The 20,798-nt window shown below is 39.6% G+C and overlaps 1 protein-coding gene across 3 annotated transcripts in view; it reads right to left on the reverse strand.

Annotated features, from left to right (window-relative positions):
- Positions 1 to 20,798, reverse strand: part of LOC138699465 (phospholipid-transporting ATPase ABCA3-like) — an 89,474-nt gene that overhangs the window by 10,410 nt on the left and 58,266 nt on the right. For all 3 annotated transcript variants that reach the window (XM_069825362.1, XM_069825361.1, XM_069825360.1), the window contains 6 exons: positions 18,537 to 18,649; positions 16,849 to 17,289; positions 14,178 to 14,466; positions 10,101 to 10,226; positions 4,126 to 4,338; positions 945 to 1,229 (listed from right to left, as the gene is read on the reverse strand). In XM_069825362.1, the coding sequence (XP_069681463.1) occupies positions 945 to 1,229; positions 4,126 to 4,338; positions 10,101 to 10,226; positions 14,178 to 14,466; positions 16,849 to 17,289; positions 18,537 to 18,649 (1,467 nt within the window). The remainder of the gene's footprint in view (positions 1 to 944; positions 1,230 to 4,125; positions 4,339 to 10,100; positions 10,227 to 14,177; positions 14,467 to 16,848; positions 17,290 to 18,536; positions 18,650 to 20,798) is intronic.

A 20,798-nucleotide genomic window follows, 5' to 3' on the forward strand; every position in this document is an offset into this window, starting at 1 on the left:
TGTGGGTTTTTCATAAAACAACAATCACCTGTTAACTTTGCACTGTCCTCGAAGTAACACAATAGTCACGAGAGCCTCGTCTGCTGTAATCCATGCTTCTCACAGTACCTTATAGTATGCACCTTCAAATTCTCCCTGCACAATTTGAGGAAGAAGTACACGTCTTCAGTACGGCTCATCACGACACGTGGTTCTGTCTGTACACGAAGCTGGACACGGACACAATGAAGTTTTACCAGCGCGCGTTAACACTTATGCCACCCCCACAGTCAACCCCTACCAAGCTAAATTCACAAGCCCGCCACTTTCTACCCACGCTATTCGGTCACTGTCCCCCGTGCCATTCCATCATTGTCTCCCACTATGAATCCTTGCAACAATCATATTTCTGCAATACGTTACGGCAGTTCCCTTGAACATAAATAGATTCATTTTCCCTTCTACCATCAACTAGCCTCGGTAGCCGAGAGGTCTAAAGCGTGACCAAAAAGCATGCGAGCGTTTCGTTAGGAACATACCCGGATCGAATCCTACCCACTGCGAAGTCATAAGAAAAAAAAAGAGAGAGACATGAAGCAAGGAACAGAGAAGGAGAGGCTGGAGAGAGAGGAGCACAGGGTGGCAGGACGAAGTTCATGTTTTGCTTCGTAGATGCCACAATCACTCTTTTTGTTCCACTTTCCTCCGCTAGATGTCACCCCCACCCTAAACCCCATTTCCACTCTTTCCCACTAGAGTGTGTTGGGAGCTAGTAGGGGAAAAGTGGAAAGGGGTCGTGGGCGGAGCTTAGCGTTCGCTGTTTTACGATTTTACCAAACTATCACCTCTATTTAACAGGTTAAAACATCATCAAAGCAAATTGTTTATCTGCACCTTCTACAGACAGCACTGCACAAATATTTACACATGGAAGCTAAATTATATAGATAATAACATGCAATTACCTTTCATTTGGCCATCAACTCTATCTTCCTCTTTCATTACGTCATCATCAAGCGTATGTCTCTGTACTTGATTACTGATTATCTTCCACAAAACTTCTCTTATAATGTAGTCATACAGTTTAGCAATGACACCATATTCCACCAACATAATGAGAATGAAGTATAATACAGAATCTGCTGCCATATACAAAAGTTCCTCACCAACAGCATTTGTATTTATATTATCTGCAATTGCTATGTATGGTTGATATATGGGAGGACAATCACCATCTTTACAGACCGGTGCTGGAAATCAAAATCATAAATGTCATATATCAGTCGAATCTAAATACTATAATGTAAGGCAAATATATACAGTATATAAAAAAAAAAAAAAACTAAAGAAAAGAATAATCATACAGAGAAATGCTTAATGCTACCATTTCACTTTTACTAGAATTTAACTTCAAATACGAAAGTTGTTTCATATTATAAAAATATAACCTTGCCAATACGAACCCCATTAGTCTGAAATTTCAGTTACTCTGAACTAGAAAAACTTAACGGAAATATTAGCAAACCTTACAACATTGCGATCAAGTTTTGAAAAGTTACTCGTGATTTTAAATGTCCCATGGCATTCAAGTCAAAACTTTTTCAAGAAATAAATAATCAGCCACAACACTGTTTAAGTATTACAGAGATGTTAAATTACAATAAAAAGAAATACACAGCATAGTGAGGGAATATAAACACGAAGCAGTACACTGGACAAAAGAAGTTTGGATAATCTAAGCATTTACTAATCTGAACAGGTTTGGGCCCCCCAATTAGTTCGTATTAGCGAGATTTTAAAGTAACAGTAATTTTGCAAATCAAGCTTCCAGGTATAACTCCCTGTAAAGTTAATTTGAATAATTTCGAGGGAAAAATTGTTCCGGGACCAGGTATCGAACCCGGGACCTTTGGTTAAACGTACCAATGCTCTCCCACTGAGCTACCCGGGAACTCTACCCGACACCGATCCAATTTTTCCCTCTATATCCACAGACCTCAAAGTGGGCTGACAACTGTCAAGCAACCAACATTGAGTGCACACTAACTCTGTGTGACTTAAATTGTGGTTTTCTGTTACGTACAATGACGTGTATTATGCAAATCAAGCTTCCAGGTATAACTCCCTGTAAAGTTAATTTGAATAATTTCGAGGGAAAAATTGGTCGGGTAGAGATCGGTGTCGGGTAGAGTTCCCGGGTAGCTCAGTGGGAGAGAGTTGGTACGTTTAACCAAAGGTCCCGGGTTCGATACCCGGCCCCGGAACAATTTTTCCCTCGAAATTAGCAGTAATTTTATTTCTCCAATACTTTGCAAACAAATAACATGAATTCCTGTCATCATTACATTCAGAAAGTTAATGAATTTCAATTATTTTTTACTCAGGAGCTGTTAACTATATGCACATAAATTAAAATGGTTCATGATTAGTTTTTAATTAAAAAAAACACTGTTGTAAAGTAGGCCTACTATTAAACTACAGTACTAAGCAAATCGGATTATCTGTCATTTTCAGTTAACCATCAAGCCCTTCCCATCCATTGTAACAGATACAGTGGAGTCCCTCCGTTGAAATCTTCTGTTATGGAAACTTCTAATTTGGAAAGCTAGCTGACTCCGCCCACTACAGGAACACCACTCAATTTGCTTTACTCATGCTCGACGTTGACATCAAAAGATATAGTAAAGAAGAAAGAAAATTTTCATTATACATTAAAATACAAACTTAAACAAGAATTATTTTAGCATCTAAATATATACACATACAAATATAAAGAGAAGATTTTTTTAGTAACACATGCAAATGTAAGGAGTCAATAATTTACAGTGGTAACTCCTCTAAATAAAATAATTGTTTTAATATTAACGACAAAAATATTTTTTAAGTCATTTAAGCTGATACCCTTTCATAATACATTTACTCAGACAAAAAATTAAGTTAAAACTTGTAGGAAATCTGCTGCGTGGTCCCTCTAATGCTTAAAGACACCTACATCATCCTCAGTAATACGTAGTATTAAAACAGTAAATAGTGTTTGTACTCACCCAGTTGCTTACACCATGTCCTCTGTCCATAAGTCACTGAGTTCAGCAGTGGTTGCATCGGCCAGATAAAGGCAAGCACTTGAGACCAATAAAGATACAGTCACACGTCACTACTTTTGCAGCGCTGCAGTACAAAAAACTGCACAACTCTCGTACTGCGACGTGTGAACAACGGAGCAACCCGAAAAGTAGCGGCTGCCTAACCTGCTGCCCGCTATTTTTTCAAGCTGCGCGCAGCTGAAAAGTAGTGACGTGTGAACAGGGTTCTCAGGGTTGCAGCCGCAGCATTTTTGATATCGGTTACGTTGAAACTTTTGCTGCGGTTGCAACCAGTGTTGCCACCCAAATGTGCCAATCATACTTTTATTGTTTGGATATATTTTAATGTTAGATGTGATGAAAATAAATTATTTGTAACAGTTTTTAAATACACAACACAGTCTAAGCATATCTGCTGACGATATAATTCATGTTTTTTAATTTTCCGTATCGTGGTTTCAAACAGGAGGGTTGCCAACATTGATTACGTGAATATGCTGTTGGTTATCATTTAAGTATATAGGCGTTTTTAAAAGCTTTATAGTAAAAATAATGCCAATTTCTGAATATTAGTTAGTACAGAAAAGCAAATAATAGATAAGTGAGCTTTCGCATGAGTTTCTTAATAATGTGAACATAACCACAAAATGTATATTGAAAAGTAAACACGGAGATGGAATGGAAACCTGCAGCATGACTGTGGCTGCAAAAGTAGCGCCTTGTGTGTGAACAGACTTGCAGCCTCCAGTTGCAACTTTTGCAACACTCGGGTTGCGCAGCATGAAAAGTAGCGTGCAGCGCGCTACTTTTGGCTTATGTGTGAACATGACACGCAATTTTTGCAGCTGCAGTACAAAAGTTGAGCAGAAAAAGTAGCGATGTGTGACCGTACCTTAATGTCGTACATAGTACGTAAAAACGTATTAAATGACCTTTGATTGGCAAATAATTTTCATCCCCATTTATGAACAACGAAGGGACTCCACTGTAATTCAAGTCCTTCTACTAATAACCGTTTTCTCCTTCCTTAATTATATTATTATACTATTTATATATGACTTACAGCAACAAATATCTGTCTGGCCAAGCACGCTGTCACAGTACGTCTTCTTAATTCTGCATTTATTGTTCGTAAGAACCTGTTGTGAGAATCGTGTGAATGCATATGTGATGGTAAAGTGAGGTATGAACTCCAAAGTGTATTTCAGAGCTTTTCCTGTGGACTTGTAAGTACTTGACAGCATCATAGCATACACCACAATGGACATTATTAAACCTGTAAAAATAAAAGGCAATCAGAAAGAAAGCATATTATCAGTTCACAATACTATACAGAGTACTGGGTGTTCAGTTCAAAATGTGTCATGGCTCGCTGTGTGCCGTCATGTGGCTAGCTGATGAGCCTAGAGAATTCAATCTTCCTACACTTCCGCAGCTCAGGTGTATAATCTAAGAGGCAGAGAAGTTGGCTAGCAAGTACAGCGTTCATTCTGAAGAGTACGTGCCGATACGTACGGTAACGCCGGTAGTGGCAGGAATGTAAACTGTTTGGAAATACGTATTGTCGGGATATGGGGAGAGGGTTAAGACGATTACTTACGTATTTGTTGACATTAACTTCGACGGTCAACATGGACACAGAGCATTTTATTTGTGTTGTGGAATGTTACTGTACGCAACCGATGATAACAAATACCCTGCGTACGACTTGCCAGCGCAAAACACAGTTCGAAAGAGGTTATGGTAGCACACAGACCGTACAGACCGCCATCTGTTGCTACGACGTTCAAGTTATACTGTACACGTTCTCAAGTTCAGACTGAAAAACTCCTTAAATAATAGGCAACTTCTCTAACATATAAGCTGAAACTCGCTTCAAATCGGTGACCCAACAACAGTGACGTCATGACACACTTTGAAATGAACACCCAGTATTCACATGGCCATAGTACTCAAAGTCTGAAAAGCAAAAGCTAGTGCAACTGCTCTTCCCCATGTTGGGCCTAGTGACCTTCATAAAATCTCAATAACCATTGAAAATGAATTATAGCCAGGCAACAAACGTTTCAAAGTGCACAGAAACTAAGTGCTCCTATTGGTCACACTGGAGTGGGAGTTACGTCATTTGCCTTGAGTCTATGGAAGAATAGAGATCTGCTCCTGTTTACTCTAAACAGGAGCAGATCTCTACTCTTGTACTCTTATACTATAGCATTGTTCTATTTCTACTATGTTAGTGAATTTCAAGGCAATCTTAAAATGTAAAATGATCTACAGTAGAACTTGGTTATAACGACATCTGAGGGACCTTAAAAATTACGTTGTTACAAACGAGTGTCGTAGTAACCAAGATTCATATTGTGACGATCATGCGAGGTTCGATCTCACGACCGACGAAGGAAGGGCTAAGGTCGGCCGGCGCAGACGTTGCACGCGCATCTGCTTCCTGTGGCATGTGCTGTGGCTTAGGGAGTAGAGTGGAGTGGGGAGAGAGCAAACTGCTACGTGCGGAGTGAAGGGGGGGACGGGCCCTCCCGAATCGTCCAGAAGTCCGTCGAAGTGGAAAAATCCCGAGCTCGAACTTTCCAGGCTATGTCACTGTGGTTATATATGAAACAGAAGACGCAAGTGAACGCGAGAGAGTCATTCAGTCAGTCAGTTAGAGAGTAAGTCAGTGGACAGCAAGCCAGTCTTGTGTAGCAGTGAAGCCAGCTTCGAGACCAGAGTGCGACTTGAGTTGTGTCCATAACTGTGGAGCCTGAAGCCCGGAGTTCGAGTGCAGTGGACCGCAGTTGGGGGACCTGAGTTCGAAGTTCAGCGGATCGTCTCTGAAGGTCTGGGGTTCGAGATTCTGTGAACGCGAGTGACTGAGCTAGAAGAACTAGCCAAGACAAACGAGCTGTGAACTGAGAACTGACAGTTCTGTGTTGTAAATAGTGCTTTGTGAATATTAGTTAAGATTAACAGTTCACTGTTGCTCGTAATAGTCCAAGTAAATTGTTATTGACGTCTGTGGAGTGCAATAACGAATACTGTGTTACTGTGTGGAGAGCAAATCCCATTGTTGACGGGAGCAGAATTAAATTGTAAAAAGTGAAGAGTAATTGTTGTGTTGAGATAATAAAATTACATTGTTGAGTTGAAATAAACTTACACTGGTGTCAGAATCGGGACATTATCGACATAATGGAGAACCTACAGCTGATCCTGCAAGCCATCGCGGAACTGAAAAACGACTTAAGTGCAGTAAAAGCAGAAATGAAGAACGACATAAGTGAATTAAAAGCAGATATGAACAAGCACATTAGTGAGGTTAAGAACGACATAAGTGAAGTGAAAACGGAGATGAAAGGCGACATAAGAGGAGTGAAAGATGATGTCACTACGCAAATTGAAAGCGTTTCGGCCCACGTAGATGGAATTGTCGCCATCGTGAAAGACGAACTTAAGGCCGATTTGGATAAACTAAACCAGAATTTTACAACTATAAACGAGACAGTAGCCGAGTTGAGACAGGATGTAGACCATTTCGACGGCAAAATCCGCGATCTCGAGCGTCCTCAAGAGCAGACGAGCGAGTTGCTGGACAAGACGAGTGAGGTGATGGACCAACAAGCTGAAGAAAACAAGCACATCCTCGCGTTGGTGGATCGCCAGGCTAGAGAACAGAAACAGATAGTTGCCGAGGAGGTTCGACGGGCCATGCAAGAAGCGGCAACGGATTTGAGGACTCCATGTAGTGGTCCTGCGGAGCCATCACCTTCAGCCAGACATTCGAACGTCAAGACGCCGAAGTTCGACGGTACGACGTCTTGGGCAATATTCCGTCGCCAGTTCGAGGCCATCGCAGAGCACAATGGGTGGACGCCAGCAGAGAAAACCACTCAGCTGCTGGCCGCGCTTCAGGGACAGGCATCGGAGATTCTTCATAGTGTTCCAGAAGATGGGACAGCCGCTGAGATAATGGCGGCCTTGGAGGGACGTTATGGTGACCATCAACTTGCGGCAGCATTCAGGACCCAACTGAAAACGAGGGTCCAACAGTCAGGCGAGTCCCTACAAGAATTTGCGATGGCGGTGGAACAACTTGCCCATAAGGCCCTCAGGGGCCTACCACCTAACTTCATCGCTGGAGAGGCGGCCTACACCTTCGGCAGCGGAGTTCGAGACCCCGAAATCAGACAACAGCTACTCCTGGCAGAGCATCGTACCATCAACGCAGCTTTGGCGGCGGCGGCCAAGTCGGCAGCGGGAGTCTCAACACCGCACTGGAGCGTCACGGCGGCCAATGCTGGGGGGCGCCAACCGAAGCCACCCGAGCGGCAGAGACGAGGAGCGCCCACCTGCTGGTCCTGTGGCAGACCGAGACACTTGAGAAGAGACTGCGACCGATCCGGCCACAGGCAGGAGAGAGAGGTAGCCGACGTCTTGGAGCGCCAACAGTCAACGGAGCGGCGGAGACGATGGGTGCCCACTTGCTGGTCCTGCGGTGAACCTGGACACTTGTGGAGGAGTTGCTACCGACCTGGCTACAGTCAGGAGAGAGAGGGGGCCGATGCTAGGAGGAGCATGTCGGCGCCATCATCACCGTCCCCTTGGCTCGTCCTGAAACCGGTCGACAGAAGATGCGACGATGGGCTGATTGCTGAAGGACGGATAAAAGGCCGTCCATGCAGAGTACTGGTGGACACCGGGGCGATGCTCACAATCGCCAGACCAGACGTCGTGCGTGCCCTACCTGGGAGGACGCCATTGCGCCAATACGAGCTACGGACTGCTTCAGGCGAGAGCTTGCCCATCCAGAGAGAGGTCTTCTTGGACCTGACCTTGGGGAAGAGGGAACTGGAGATGTGGGTGTTCGTCGCCAACATCACCGAGGACGTCGTCCTGGGACTCGACGCCATGTGGTTACTCGATGCGACGGTGGACGTCCGGCGCCGTATACTCCGTCTTGGTCGGGATGAAGTGTTCCTGATGGACGCCGAAGACCAACCCGTGGCCGGCGACCTCTCCTTGGAGGGCCAAGTGGAAAAGCAAGACGGCGCCCACGGAGTACGAGTATCGCTGCCCAGCCAAGCCAAGGATAGGGTGGCACCACCATAAGGAGGGAGCAGCCGGAGGACCCCAAACGTTGGACTGACTAGCGGCCTACCAAGGGACTGTCCGGGGCGGCCAGTCCTAAGGAGGGAGCAATGTGACAGCCACGTGAGGTTCGATCTCACGACCGACGAAGGAAGAGGTAAGGTCGGCCGGCACGGAGGTTGCGCGCGCATCTGCTTCCTGTGGCATGTGCTGTGGCTTAGAGAGTAGAGTAGAGTGGGGAGAGAGCAAACTGCTACGTGCGGAGTGAAGGGGGGGACGGACCCTCCCGAATCGTCCAGAAGTCCGTCGAAGTGGAAAAATCCCGAGCTCGAGTCTAGTAAGGTGGAAAATGGAAAATAACAAACTTAATTAGCCTTATTTTAGATTTATGTAAAGTATTCACTTTTAAGCCTATCATGAACATAATAAAATACATGTACAATTATAAATTCAGTATTTTGTGTTAAAACAGTTTGTTCAGAACTCACCAAACTTCTTTAGTCTACTTTGGAGTGAAGTAATCAGTCATTTTACTCTGTTGTCTCATACTTGCCCAATACACACTTTCTAAATTACGTTCTATATTCATTATTTCAGTTGCAATTTTATTGTTCCCTCCCCTAGCTTGATCAATTTTGTTCAAATGCAACAATTTCATCCTTGCTCTCCTAAATCGTTTGAACTGTGGAATTAACTAGGCCGAACTCACGACACACATCAGCTTTTTTAATTCCATTCTCAATTCGATGAATCACTTTAACTTTTTCTTCCAACGTTAAAACTTTTCTTTTAGTGGCCATACTGCGTTAAAATGCGTGCACTTATGATGGGATATGATGATAGAGACTGGATTAATCTTGAACAGGATCGGGACCGATGGCGGGATTATGTGAGGGCGGCAATGAACCTGTTCCTTAAAAGCCATTTGTAAGTAAGTAGGTAAGTATTTCTTAAAATACTTTGGCTCTTAGAAAATCTTATTCCACACTGAGGTTGAAAATGACGTTATATGCGAGGTAGACGCATATGTGTTTGTCGTATTAAGCAAGGTAGGAAAGCATTTATCTTATGGGGAATTATTTGGGACCACAGAATATTTGACGTTATAGGCGAGATGTCGCACAAAACGAGGTCGTTATAACCAAGTTCTACTGTACATATCTGTCACGCCTCTCGTTATCAGTTAGAGGGGAGTATGGAAGAAGGACATCATGCGCAATGCAAGAATAAAACTGCTATATCTTGTCTGTTGTCACACTATACTAATTTACTGCATCTGTTATGTATCTGTACTTAACACTGAAACATGCAGCACCTATGTAGAAAATCAAGTATCAATGCATAAGTAGTGTGAAGCAAAAGTAACCTTTAGGGTGTGATTCAAATAACTGTTCATCTTATAGTCTCCTGTGATCAGAGAATCTCTCTGCTAAAAACATACTCCAGCTATAAATTTTATCAGGAATATGTGGAGTAGATCCTTTACTGCAAACTCAACATTCTCCAATCAGTCCTATCAAAATTTTGTCTGGAATAAAACTTGTCAATAATCATTTTTAAAGAAACTTTTGTTATGTAACATTTTTGACAAAAATCAATAATAAGCGAGATATTTCGATGTATTTAATTCAGGCCCCCTTATAACCCCACTTTTAAATAAAGTACTCTGAATGCCATATAGCCTAAAATCTAAGTTACAAGGAACTTAATTTATATTCCAATTTTCATCGAAATCCGTTCAGCCATTATCACGTGAAAAGGTAACAAACATCCAGACAGACAGACAGACAAAAATTTCAAAAAAGCGATTTTCGATCTCAGGACGATTAATTATACATGTTAATACCAATTATTTTTGGAAAAGCGAAAATTACCAGAAAAATTTCGGTTACAGATTTATTATTAGTATAGATAATTTGTGTTAATTTTCTACATGTCATAACGCTCGTTACTCACCAACCAACATATTCAGCATAACAAGAAGGGCGAAACCTCCTGCAGTTGTATTTCTGAAGTAACTGAATAAGTACGCAAAAGGAATGGCGCTTACACCATACATGATCAACAAGAGGAAGTATGTACCTGAAACACAAGATGCAGTACATCAGATTATACAGAGAAGACAATTTACATAACTGAGAATAATTTCAACAATATGGATGTTTGGTTTTTAATACGGAGTATGAGGTGCTATCAGAAATTTTCCAGACTGCACCAATTGCTCAGCGACTTTGAAATATGCACTTCCTAAACTAGATGTCACTAGCTCCATCCTTTGTACAGTTAATTAAACAACAGACGAAATGTATACAACTTAGGAAAGGGCGAAACTATATGCATAAAATTACCTACATTTCAATCTAAATTTCATTAAAAAGAGCTTCACTTTTTCAATGTCCCTCAATTTTTTACGTACTGTCGAAATTTTCTCACATATTTCATAAAGTTGTTTGTTTCTGCTCCATATGTTGTGTTGGTAAATGTTTGAGAATTATACAGTGTGTTCGTAGATAGGCCGGATCACTAAAACATTCAAATTTGAAAATTGTACTTTCAATAATTGTTCCTTTTAAAATTATTCATGTTTATTTTTTATTTCATCATCCTTAATTAAAAATTTTCTTGTTTATTTCATCATCCCTAATTAAAACTTTTCTAACGCTTGTTTTTATTATTTAGGTTATGTTATAATGGTCCGGCCGAGCTACGAACACACTGTATAATGCACACAGTAACTTTACTTACACGTTTTAATGAGGCCTGAAGAAAGAAACGCATAAGTGAGAAAAATGTAAAACGAAAATGACATTTACTAACATTTGAAGACTATATGGGGAGAAGGACATGAACCAATTTAGTAAAATTTTTAGAAATTTATAACCTCACAGTTAAGCCATGTTTGAATCTATAATACATTACTCAAATTTATAACATATATTCTTGAAGAATGTTTTTTTTTTTTTTTTATCCAATGCCACCAGGTTGTCTTTCGACATTTCTGGTCTTCTCTCCTGGCCATGGCTTAGTTGTAACCCACTTCTGAGGTTGGGGTGCCTGGAAGGCGGAGTTACATTACCCCGATGATGTGATAGGATGATTATGATAATGTGGTGCCAGGAGAGGTCTTAAATCTAAACTTAACCTAAATTCCAGACCATGGACGAACACAGGAATAATCCCCTTTCAGGAAAAATTCCTGTGCTCTAATCGGGAATCGAACCCGGGACCTCATGAACTATAGCCAGAAGCTCTAACCACTAGACCATGAGGCTGGTCTCTTGAAGAATGTAAGACTATTTGTAGGAAATCTTGGCTGCATAAAGCCGAAGCTAGCTGATATATTACATTTCAAACTCCAATCCATAACATTTTACGAAATTGATTTACCATCCTCTTCCTGTATGATCTTCCTTTAATAATATGTGATTATTTTACACACAAAAAAAATTCAATTTCAGTAAAACCCCGATAACCCCGATAAGACACTGTTCAAGGGACCAGGTGTAAAACACGTATTAATCGGGACAGTGTATTAGGCGGGTATACTAATTTTGACTTATATACAGTATTTATTAGCATTTTTCTTTATTGAAATACATGATTCATGAAAGGTAATATAGTATTACTCCATTATGTAATTACTGTACTGTACGTTAAACACATTTACAATATGTACTGTACTTCATTCTTTCAAAAAAAAAAAAAAAAGCCATTTATAGTTGTTTGCCGTGTGCGTGTTCTCCAAGTCCTCATGTTTACCACACTTCAGTTTCTGCGATTACATCCTCCCGACGTCGCAGCTGTAGTGATTGAGTCACGATTTTTTATTATCGTTCTTAATGTCGATGATGGGATTCCTAATGAATCAGATAGTTGTTTCTGATTAAGAGTACTGTTCTCATCGTACTTTCGTAAGATTTACAATTTTTCCTACACAGAAAGGGCTTTTCATTTAACATTCATTGTAATCACGTTCACAGACACTTCAATGCACTAAAGGACAACAAACTGCCCAGCAAAAATTTCCAGAATTTTATTATGGCCGAGTGAGGAATGTTGTTTGAGAGAGGGTTAGCAAGAGGGTGAGGTATTGTAACTATATGTGGGCTTTAACCACGCAGATAAGGAGTCGAATAAGAGAGCATAACAAGAGGGTGGGGTATATTAAGGTATGAAGTATGAAGGTTTAAATGCGCAGGTAAAGGGTCGAATACCAATACTTTTCAGGTTAATGGCACCAGTGAGTTCAATGACCAAAATGTTTCATTGCTGTTACAGTACATTGCTGAATATTACATGGAAAATATTCCACAAAACCGGCGTATTATGCGAGACTTGAGTGCAACAAACGGGGTATTTTATAAAGGCGTTATATATGAAATGTGCAGGGACCGGACAAAAAAAGCGTATTACACGGGATAGCATAATAAGCGCGTCTTATCGAGGTTTTACTGTATTTTGGACTGCTTGCTCCTAAGGAATAAACCGTCCCACCAAACTGCGGTAATTATTTAATAATTTATATTTTCAGTAAAATTGATTAAATTGTATAAATGACTTTTCGTATCTCTTGGGGGTTTAAAACACGACATGTAAGTATAAAAAAAAACGCATAAATGAAAAACATATAACCAAAATAAATTAACATAAAAAGTATACGAATTATCCTCGGATTTCAGGGGGAAAAAAAAAAAAAAAGAGTGAAAAATGCATAAGAGCAAAATGTATGCGTGTTGTTGTTGTTGTTGTTGTTGTTTTGTTTTTGTTGTTGTTATTATAAATAAAGTAAATTATATGATTATAAGCAAATTCCAAAAAGACAAAGTATATGATTATATCTTGTGACCAGAATATTGCACAAAATGGAAATATATCCTTCGAAGAGGTGGAAAAATTCAAATATCTTGGAGCAACAGTAACAAATATAAATTATACTCGGAAGGAAATTAAATGCAGAATAAATATGGGAAATGCCTATTATTACTGAGTTGAGAAGCTTTTGTCATCCAGTCTGCTCTCAAAAAAACTGAAAGTTACAATTTATAAAACAGTTACAGTAAACTGGGGATACTTTGAACACAGAGGGAACTTTGACCACAGAGGAAACTTTGACCATTTTTTCAGAAAATCATATTTAGGTTTCTACATGCTGCATTTGTTATAGATGGAGGTAAATTACCATAAAATCATTCTCATACCAAATTTACCTCCATCTATAACAAGTGCAGCATGTAGAAACCTAAATATGATTTTCTGAAAAAATGGTCAAAGTTTCCTCTGTGTTCAAAGTAACCCCAGTTTACGGTATATTATTATATTACTGGTTGTTCTGTATAGTTCTGAAACTTGGATTCTTACTTCGAGAGAGGAACAGAGGTTAAATGTGTTTGAGAATAAGGTGCTTAGGAAAATATTTGGGGCTAAAGAGGGATGAAGTCACAGGAGAATGGAGAAAGTTACACAATGCAGAACTGCAAGCATTGTATTCTTCACCTGACATAATTAGGAACATTAAATCCAGACATTTGAGATGGGCAGAGCATGTAGCACATATGGGTGAATACAGAAATGCGTATAGAGTGTTAGTTGGGAGGCCAGAGGGAAAAAGATCTTTGGGGAGGCTGTTGGGAGGATAATATTAAAATGGATTTGAGGAAGGTGGGATATGATGGTAGAGACTGGATTAATCTTGCTCAGAATAGGGACCAATGGCGGGCTTATGTGAGGGAGGCAATGAGCTTCCGAGTTCCTTAAAATCATAAGTAAGGAAGTATTATTATTATTATTATTATTATACATGCAAGCAGTTTATAATGTGAAATAAAGTTAATCAAACAAACATTATACATGTGCAAGTGTTCTTTTGAAGTTTATATATATATATATATATATATATATATATATATATATAAAAGTGCGAGGAAAAAACCAAAACCTGGTTGCAAATTTTCCCCTTTTCAGTAATACAGATACACTACTTCTATGCATTACCTTTGTAATAAGAACAGATGCATGAGTGACAAAATTACTCACCAAGTTCATGACCACGGTTGAAAACATCGAGTGGATCTGCAATGAGTACAATCAACATCATGATGAACGCTATAACGAGATAAGCAAAGAGATCCCACAAGAAGCACGTGAACCAGTAAGACAGTGGAGATGCTCCAGTCATCAGCTGCAATTGTTTGGCTTTGGACACTCTTTCCATCAATGGGAAAGACAAGAAGCTTCCAGTCAAGAAGAGCAAGCCAAAAGGCATCAGTGTCATCCACAGGATCATGATTCCCACTTGGTTCACAAATCCGTCACCTATTGAAGTCTGGAATAAACACACATTATTATAAGCTAAAAATAATAAATAATAAATAAATCTAGGTGTACATGCATGCATTCATTCGTGTATCATTTTAAATGATCATGGAACTCCTAACTAATTTCATCATAAATTATTTAATTTAAAATATTAAAGACAGAAAATTGCCTTTGATGATTTGTGTAATAATGTGTTTAACTTGTGTATTAAATTCACAAGAAGAATGATTACATTCGTACGTCATAATGTACAAAATAAAAAATATTGTGACAGTTGCCTCGGGAATCGATCACTCGTCCCACAGGAGACGAGTCGAGCTCCGCGAGGCGGCGGAAAAGAGAAACACGCAAGTCGGCCAGCACTGTGGCACAGCGTGGCCACGCAAACTGGAGGGGACGGACATAAGGGGAACGACGGCAAGCTGGGCCGCGGCAGAGAGGGGGAAGTAAAGCGACTGCGACTGAGGGGAGAAATCCAGAGAAGTTTCAGGAAGCGCCATCCTCTCGGCATCTGTAGATTGTTCGCGAAATCGTAGTTTCTGGAAACTATGGTTTAGTGATAAACAGGAGACGCGAAGGAGTGAGTCAGTTATTGTTAGTATTGGACAGCGAGCACAACTTGTGAGTCAGCAGCGCCCAGGAGTCTAGGGTTCGACACGCAAGTGAACGTCAGCAGCGTCCAGGCGGAAGCTACGCAGTTGGAAGACTTAGTTCGAGTGCAGTGGACTGTCCCCGTAAGTCCTGAGTTCGAGTGCAGTGGACTGTCTCTAGAAGTCTTGGGTTCGATATACTGTGAACTGGAGTGAATGAGCTAGAAGAAGAACGAGCAAAGGCAACGAACTGTGAACTGAGAACTAACAAGTTTTGTTTTGTAAATAGTGCTTTGTGAACATTAGTTGGCATTAGCAGTACATTGTTGTTCTCAATAATCCAAGTGAATTGTCATTGTCGTCTGTGGAGTGCAATAACGAATACTGTATTACTGTGTGGAGTGGAAATCCCATTGTTGACGGGAGTGTTTAAATTCAATTATAGAAAGTGATCAGTGTTGTGACAATAAAAGTTACATTATTGTTTTGAAATAAAAGTCACAATATTAAAAGATTCTGATGTAGAACAATCCATGAAGGGCCTACACTGAGTTCAATGATCACAATAATTTCGAAAATGGAACAGTTACTTAAGAATTTAGTTATGATAACCACTTTCATGTGTCAAAATGAAAACTTGTGGTGAATTATCTAGTTGACTAGTTTCGACTTCGTATCAGCCATCTTCAGAACTAGCGAGATCCTTGCATCTTCGGTTGTTTTGCTGGGGGTGTGTTTGTAATGTGGAGTGTAATGGTGTGTGTTCTGAAATTTAGTTGTGTATTGAGGATGTGTTTGTATATTTCGTACTGTTCTAGTGTATTTAATTTCTGGTAATATTTGGTAGGTAGGCCTACATAAGTTACAATGAATGCATACGCATTTTAAACTCTTGTCTTATCAAATCTTCAGCAATATGAAATAGTCTTTGACATCTTTTTTACAATACTGATACAAGTTTTCTTGCAAAGTACTGACTTAGAGGAAAAATGTGATTCTGTACAAGCAGTTTTGATTATGTCGGAATTGAACACTTCTAGTCATAATCAGCACACACCATCCTGTAATGAGGATAATTAATTCCACCTTAAGGTAAGCATTCACTACATCGTATCTCACTCCTCGTACGAATCGCACGCAACGGATATTTTAAGTGCAGTGCGTTCACTGTAACGGCTCCACCTCATCGCCTCATCGGATTCCCCTACCAGCTGTTTAAAACATGACGTCGTATGATATTGACATTGCTGAAAACAGAGGAGTTGAGGTTAGGGCTATTAATTACGTCTGTTAGCGAATAAGAATTTGTAATTGCTTCATGCATCTTAATTGAAGAGGAAGAAACGAAAGAAATATTGGTTACATAATATATTTGCAAGAAATGACTTGATTACTGTAATGGGAACGCCTCAAATTACATAATTCTTCGCAATTTTCTACACGCGAAATAAGTTTTCCGTCTGCCATTTTGGCGCGACACTGAACATGGCACAACATAATAGTAACAGTTGACCAATTAAAATTGATTTATTAAAGAAGGCCATGATCGCACGCATCGGAAAAGTTGCTCATCTGAGAAACGTGGACGGATTTGCCGAGAGGCGATGTAGTGAACGCGGTTACATAACAATTACAGCAAAGATTGTCTTTTTCCGATCCATGCGATTCGTCTGATGAGTGTGATACGATGTAGTGAACGCTTATCTTTACAGTTCTTCAAAATGGCACATTCTAGCTAAATCTTACAATTAAATAAAAATGATTATAACTGAAAAGGATTCTTTAAAAATGGAACTTACCTCTCTTAGGTGAAGAGGATGGTTAATTGTAACAATGGATTTTTCTGAACTTTTAGTTTTTAGAATTGCATTAGTCAGCACGTTGAGGGAGATTGGTGCACTATGTACTCCAATCGATGAAAACATTCCATTAAATATTTTTCCTCCCGATGAATTGAACTCTGCTGCTATTATATAATTATTGCGGTAATTCTTAATGGCAGTCTCTCCAGCTTGAAGCAATGCTGCTGAAACATCTGCAACGTCCTGTATGTTGGAACCCGTGGATTTCACAATCTCAGAGTATTTGTTGCTCCAGGATAGTAAATCAGGGTTTGTTGAATATAATACTTCTGTGGTTCCATAGTCACTCAGATTCATCGTTCTTGGGGGTTCTGATGAACTCCCTGTACTTGCACTTAGAAGTATTGTGAGAAGAGCCATGCCGATCGGGATGAGAGCCTGCAACAATTAAATGAAATTATAGCCTGATATTTCTATTGCACAATTAAAAATGTGTATAATTAATGTTGTTGTTGTTGTTTTCTAATGCCAGGTGTTTGAGAATAAAGTCATTTGACCTCTTGCACTCCAATATTTTTCAAAGATATTATCATGGCCAGCCAATGAAGCACAGATTTTGAAGTGTTCCGAATCCATTTCTTGGTTTGAGTTGCACAATGGGCAGTTAGGGGACTGATATATTCTAATTCTATGCAGGTGTTTTGCCAAACAATCATGGCCTGTTGCCAATCTAAATGCAGCTACAGACGATTTTCGTGGTAAATAGGGAATTAACTGTGGATTATGATGCAGAGAGTTCCATTTTTTCCCTTGAGATTGTGTTATCAAATTTTGTTTGTTGAAGTCTAAGTATGCAGGTTTAATAAATCTTTTCACAGAGTAATATGTAGATTTAGTAACAGGTCTGTAAGTAGCAGTGCTGCCCGTCTTTGCTAGTGCATCCACATTCTCGTTTTCAAGGATTCCACAATGGGATGGTATCCATTGGAATACAATTCTTTTATTGAGTGATATTAATTGAGAGAGAATTTTAGTTATTTCTGCTGTTTGAGATGAAGGTGTGTGTTTAGAGACGATTGATAGAATAGCTGCTTTGGAGTCTGACAATATAACTGCATTCCTAAATTTATTGATGTGGCATGGAAGATTCCTGAGACTTTCACTTATTGCAACGATTTCTCCATCAAAGCTTGTTGTTCCATATCCAAGAGATCTATAAAGGGAGAAGAGACAGCACGTAACACCTGCACCGGCACCTTGTTCTCTGGAGATCAAGGATCCGTCGGTGTATAAATGAAGCCAGTTTTGTGGAGGGCACCTAATATTAATTGTCTCTAAAGACAATTGTTTCATTATTTCAGTGCTTACTTCTGATTTCAGTATTTCTTCTGTTAAATTTAGATTATATTATATATTTAATAGAGTTAAAGGGTTTGGTTTAATTTGTAAGTTTTCTTTTAAATTCGGGATATGTATAATTAATGTGACTCACACTTCTTCATATTGTGAATAATATTACCATTTGTGGTTTCTTCTCTAGCACTATTATTTGTAAGTCATACATCTCTGGATTATACTCAAAAGCATTCTCTGTTACCTGCCTATTGTGCGACCTACAGACTGCGTATCCATTTCAGAATTTCCTACTTTGAATAATTTTTACACAGTTACAGAGCTCATCTTACCTGCAAGGCGAAAGCTAGCCATTTTCTATAGGTGAACAGAATTCGTTTCATAAGCAGGGCCGAGAACTGCTGCACCATAAGAGTCACTCCAACCTTTTTCTTAAACGTCAGAGCTAAAATGAAGAATATTACGAATTAAAATAGCTGATTACAAACTAATGCTTGCTCTTTGTAACAGTTCAGAGAGTGCCATTACTGCACATCATCCACAGACTATCAAACTGTCCTGCATTAGATAAAAACAAAGGTCTATGACCTGTGGAATATAGCTTCCATTGTATCTAATTAAGAACATAAAATCTGTAAAGCTCTTAAAAATCACGTAGTTAAATGTAAATGGTACATTATGCAACGAGCCTATAATGGTAGTAATTAAGACGCGAGTATGTTTGTTTATGAAACGAGCACGAGTTTCATAATTTTCATACGAGTGTCTTAATTACCATTATAGGCAAGTTTCATACAACTTTTTATGCTCGACCATATTTCTAACTTGAAATTATTCATAAGTATTCATGTTATGGTTATGTAAGTGAGGAGCAGAACTGACCTGAATTGTGAGATGTGCGCAGACGCGAAAGTATTGATTTTTTTCACTGACCTTGATATAATCTAGAGAATAACATGAACATTAATTTTTATATAACCTGGAAATTGATTTAGAATTGAAAAACGAGATGACAAATTGAATTTATTTGAATATTATTTACAATTAACGCTAATTATTATAGTAACAGAACATAACCTTCTGCGACAGTATTGGATTTCCAGCCTCCGTGATGTTTCCCTAGTTGTCTTTCGATTGCATATCCGAGAATAATCGAAAACCTGAACTTTAATGAATAGGTGTACTTTAATGACATGCATTAAAGGACTGCTACCAGGTGTATAATTACTACATTTCGGCATGGTCGACCATAAACGAAATTATGAAACTCATATAAGTGTTACTGCCCTATGTAATAATAATCCGTGGTGCTACAGCCCGTGAAGGGCTTAGACCGACCAGCCGGCTGCTGGCCTCATGCCCACATGTCGAAGCAGAGGTGGACGATCATCCAACCAGAATGGAGGTATCATGTGGTTAGCACGATGATCCCCCCAGCCGTTATAGCTGGCATTCGCAACCGGATTTCGCTACCTATTGTAGCTCCCCAAGTGCATCACGATGCTGGGTGGGCACCGGTTCCCCATGAGGACTCGAACCAGCGTGCATTCCGTAACGCGAGTCCTAGGCAGGATGCTTTAGACCACGATGCCACGGCACAGGACTAATGCCCTATGTAGACTAAGGATTAAGTCAAAATCAAGTAGTAACCAAGATGTTAAAATCCAGATCAGCATGGTTGTATAAGACGTCTATAATTAAATCATAATAATAATCATCATCATCATCATTGAATTAGGCCATTTGTTGATCTGTTCCGGTCTCACTGTCCAAAAAATGACATTGTAAATTACTTGATAGTGATGTGTCTAGGCATTGGACCAACAACAACATGCAGTTTGGGGGAAGGAGGTTCGACATAAGCTCATAAACAGTTCCCTTATTAGAATCCTTTCCCACTGTATCATTTTGACATAACTGAGCTAAGAGATTCTCTATTTACCGTATTGACCCGAATCTAGTACGATCTCCAATATAATACTACCCTAAGTTCTCAGATGTTCTTTTTAGGAAAATAAAAATACAGTAGAACTTGGTTATAACGACATCCAAGGGACCTTAAAAATTATGTTGTTCTAAACGAGTGTCGTAGTAACCGAGATTCGCATTATCAATCTAGTGAGGTGGAAAATGAAAAATAACTTAATTAGACTTATTTTACATTTATGTATTAACTTTTAAGCCTACAATGAACATAATAAAATACACGCAGGCCTACAATTATAAATACAGTATTCTGTATAAAAACAGTTTGTTCAGTACTCACCAAACTACTTTACTTAGAAGTGAAGTAATCAGTCATTTTACTCTGTTATCTTCTACTTGCCCAATACACACTTTCTAGGGCTAAATTACGTTCTATGTTCATTATTTCAGTTGCAATTTCACTGCTCCCTTCTTAGCTTCATAGAAATGTTCACAATTCTAATGACTTCTAAAGCATCACTCACTTCTTTTAGTGGCCATACTGCGTTAAAATGCGTGCACTTAGTGAAAACTTCCTGTCGAAACTGATCTAATATCGCATGAATTCGGGCAGGTTACAATGGTTGGGGAATCCGCCTGCATTCCAGAGGTCTATGACAGAAGGAGAC

Source organism: Periplaneta americana, chromosome 5 (genome assembly GCF_040183065.1).
Source record: "Periplaneta americana isolate PAMFEO1 chromosome 5, P.americana_PAMFEO1_priV1, whole genome shotgun sequence".
NCBI classification, from domain to species: Eukaryota; Metazoa; Arthropoda; class Insecta; order Blattodea; family Blattidae; genus Periplaneta; species Periplaneta americana.